Source organism: Oryzias latipes, chromosome 9 (genome assembly GCF_053564925.1).
Source record: "Oryzias latipes strain Hd-rR chromosome 9, Olatipes_Hd-rR_3.1".
Classification (NCBI taxonomy): Eukaryota; Metazoa; Chordata; class Actinopteri; order Beloniformes; family Adrianichthyidae; genus Oryzias; species Oryzias latipes.
In genome coordinates, this window is record NC_136245.1 from 3,580,001 (window position 1) to 3,582,500 (window position 2,500).

At 43.2% G+C, this 2,500-nt stretch overlaps 1 protein-coding gene across 9 annotated transcripts in view; it reads right to left on the reverse strand.

The window, feature by feature from the left end:
• ddr2l (discoidin domain receptor family, member 2, like) overlaps window positions 1-2,500 on the reverse strand; it is a 32,877-nt gene that overhangs the window by 14,374 nt on the left and 16,003 nt on the right. For 7 of the 9 annotated variants that reach the window (XM_078952135.1, XM_023958820.2, XM_023958821.2 and 4 more), the window contains exons 5-8: window positions 2,307-2,459; window positions 1,821-1,968; window positions 1,629-1,734; window positions 1,359-1,548 (exon numbers count right to left, since the gene is read on the reverse strand). In XM_078952135.1, coding sequence (XP_078808261.1) covers window positions 1,359-1,548; window positions 1,629-1,734; window positions 1,821-1,968; window positions 2,307-2,459 — 597 coding nt within the window. Of the gene's footprint in view, window positions 1-1,358; window positions 1,549-1,624; window positions 1,735-1,820; window positions 1,969-2,306; window positions 2,460-2,500 lie in introns of all 9 variants that reach the window. The other 2 variants (XM_078952137.1, XM_078952134.1) reach the window with 1 other exon arrangement.

Consider the following 2,500-nt stretch of genomic DNA (forward strand, 5'->3'; position numbering starts at 1 on the left):
ATGGATTTTGTTTTCAAATAATCCAATTTCTTGATAAGTTAAATGATAAATATCATAATAAATAATATTCCAAATTAATGTGGTTCTTTTCTATGTTTTGCGCTGGCTGTAGTTGCATAACGAGATTTGTTTACTGTTTAGTTTATTCTATTTATTAAGTGGTTTTTATTGTGGCTACAGGAATTTTCAATGTGCAATGCAAAGCTGGATTCTGCATCGTAAAATGGTTCATGAGGGGTTGAGTGATACAAACGTAGCTCTACTGAAGGCCCAGGTGTTTAATACACAGTCCGCCACTGTAAGAACTGGGATTTGAACCTCTTGTTGTGAGGTGAAGGGGAAACCACTGCCCCTCTATGCAGCCCAACTTGATAATATGCTTCCAGTAGTTCAGTATTATAGAATCAAAGATGTTTGCAACTCTGGGCAGCTGAGATTGGGACAGAGTAGATTGATTGACAGGTCTACAGCCTATCAGGAGCCAGAATATTATTCACCGCAGGAACAAAAAAATATGCAAAAGGGCACAAATCTGTAAGACAACAAGACAAGGCAAAAAGTGAATCAAGACGTAACAAGTAAACACTAGTTTACATGTTGACATGAATACGAGGGGTGAAGGAAAGGATTGATCCGGCGATATATTTCATTTGGTGACAATTATACCGATTTAAAATGCTGTCAGACGATATTTATTGAATTATTTATGAACGTCCTTCAGCGTCTGACTCTTGATTTTCCACTTAAACTCCTGACCGCTAGATGGCAGCACCACACACTGAGTCTTTTTGGTCGCGGCGATTCCATTCTGTTTTGTTTTTTTCTTGTACTGAAAAATATTTTGTAGTGGAAATCAGACAATGTTGACTGTTCCTGTTAAGAACAAACATATTTTAATTTACCAAAATAAAAGCACCATGACTTTGCCTGGGTAAAAGCAACTTATATATGAGATACAGTTGCAGTTCATAACATTGTGATCATTAAATAAACAGAATTTTACAATTCTATTACAATGAAAGACATATTGATATTTAGGTGGAGTTATTTTTCTAAGTCAAAATCTTCAAAAAACATAGAAAAATTGTTCTGGAACCGTCTGTGTCGTATCTCAGTACTCTTGTCTATTGTTATGTGGCGACCTTTCTTGTCTTTTTTCACTCCTAATGAATACCATAAAAAACTTTTCAAAATTATATCAATTAAAGCGTAAATCTCACTCTATAGATCCTGTACTTTATATAGGGGCGCTGTGAAAAGCACTTATTGGCTTTATTTTGTATTTTCTGAAAGGATTTTTCTTTTTTTGCAGCATTTTCAAAAAAATCCCTCAGACGAAATGAAGCAGGAAGACGAACCTTCATGGAGGTGAAGTTCCTCTGCCTGTCGAACACAAACTCCATCTCCACGTGACCCTGAGTTCCCTGCGAGTCGTTCCTCCAGCCCAGGTAGTCGTACCCGGACCACACCTGCTTCTCGTGGGTCAACAGGAAGTCGTCCATGCCTACCACGCCGTCCGTCAGCTGGCCGAGCCCCCCGAACAGCTTCCTGTTGGGTAAGACGTGCATGAGTCTCGTGCACGAGAGCGAGGAAGCTGCAGTTACAGCAGAATCAGGGCGGGGACTGGCCTTCTCTCATGCGTTCCGTCATAAATAGAGTCATTCAGGCTGGCGGGGGGATAACCGGGGGGCATCATGAGCTGACCTTCAGGGGCGCTGTATGAAATCAGCCCGTCTGCAAAAACGTTACATTTTCATGGAGCATGAAAGCGTGCAGTGATGAAGAGGAGGCTCTGAGCCTCCGTCAGCCGTGGGTCCTACCATGCCAGGGACAGCCGTACAGCTCAACCCGCATGCAGACGGTGGAGGACAGCTCTGTGACTGGGATGAGGCGCACATAGCGGGCGATGATGGAGGGATGAAGCTCTTTGTAGACTATGGCATAGGTGTTTTTGTTTCCCTCTATCACCTGCATGATGCCACAAATGAAATATACGCATGATGAGAGGAAAGACGCCCCACACTCTCCACAAAACAGAGTAAAATTTAGAAATGTAACAGCTAGTTTTTTAGTTCTAAAATGATAGACAAGACATAAAAACTACCAGATGAAAAAACATCTTTAGCAGAGCTCTTTAAGGCCAAAAGGAAGCGTTTGGTTTCATGTCATTTCCTATGATAGAATTCTACATAATGATAAACTCTGGTGGAAAAATGAGAGGAAACTCTTCTCCTCCTTGGCTCCACGGCTCACGCTGCCCTTCCTGGACCTTCGTCTTCCTGCTCTTTAGTGTTGGGGTCCCTCACCGTGTTTCCCTGACGGTTTTTCCACGCCTTCCACGTCAGCCCGTCTCTGCTGTAGTTGAGGCGGTACGCTCGGGCAAACTCCTTCCCCAGGCCTCTGGCGTAGCGGCCCTGAGTCCCGACCAGCGTGAGGAAGGTGAGCACGCTCAGGTCCACCTGAAACGAAAACACAGACAGAAGCTCATGCTCTGCTCTTC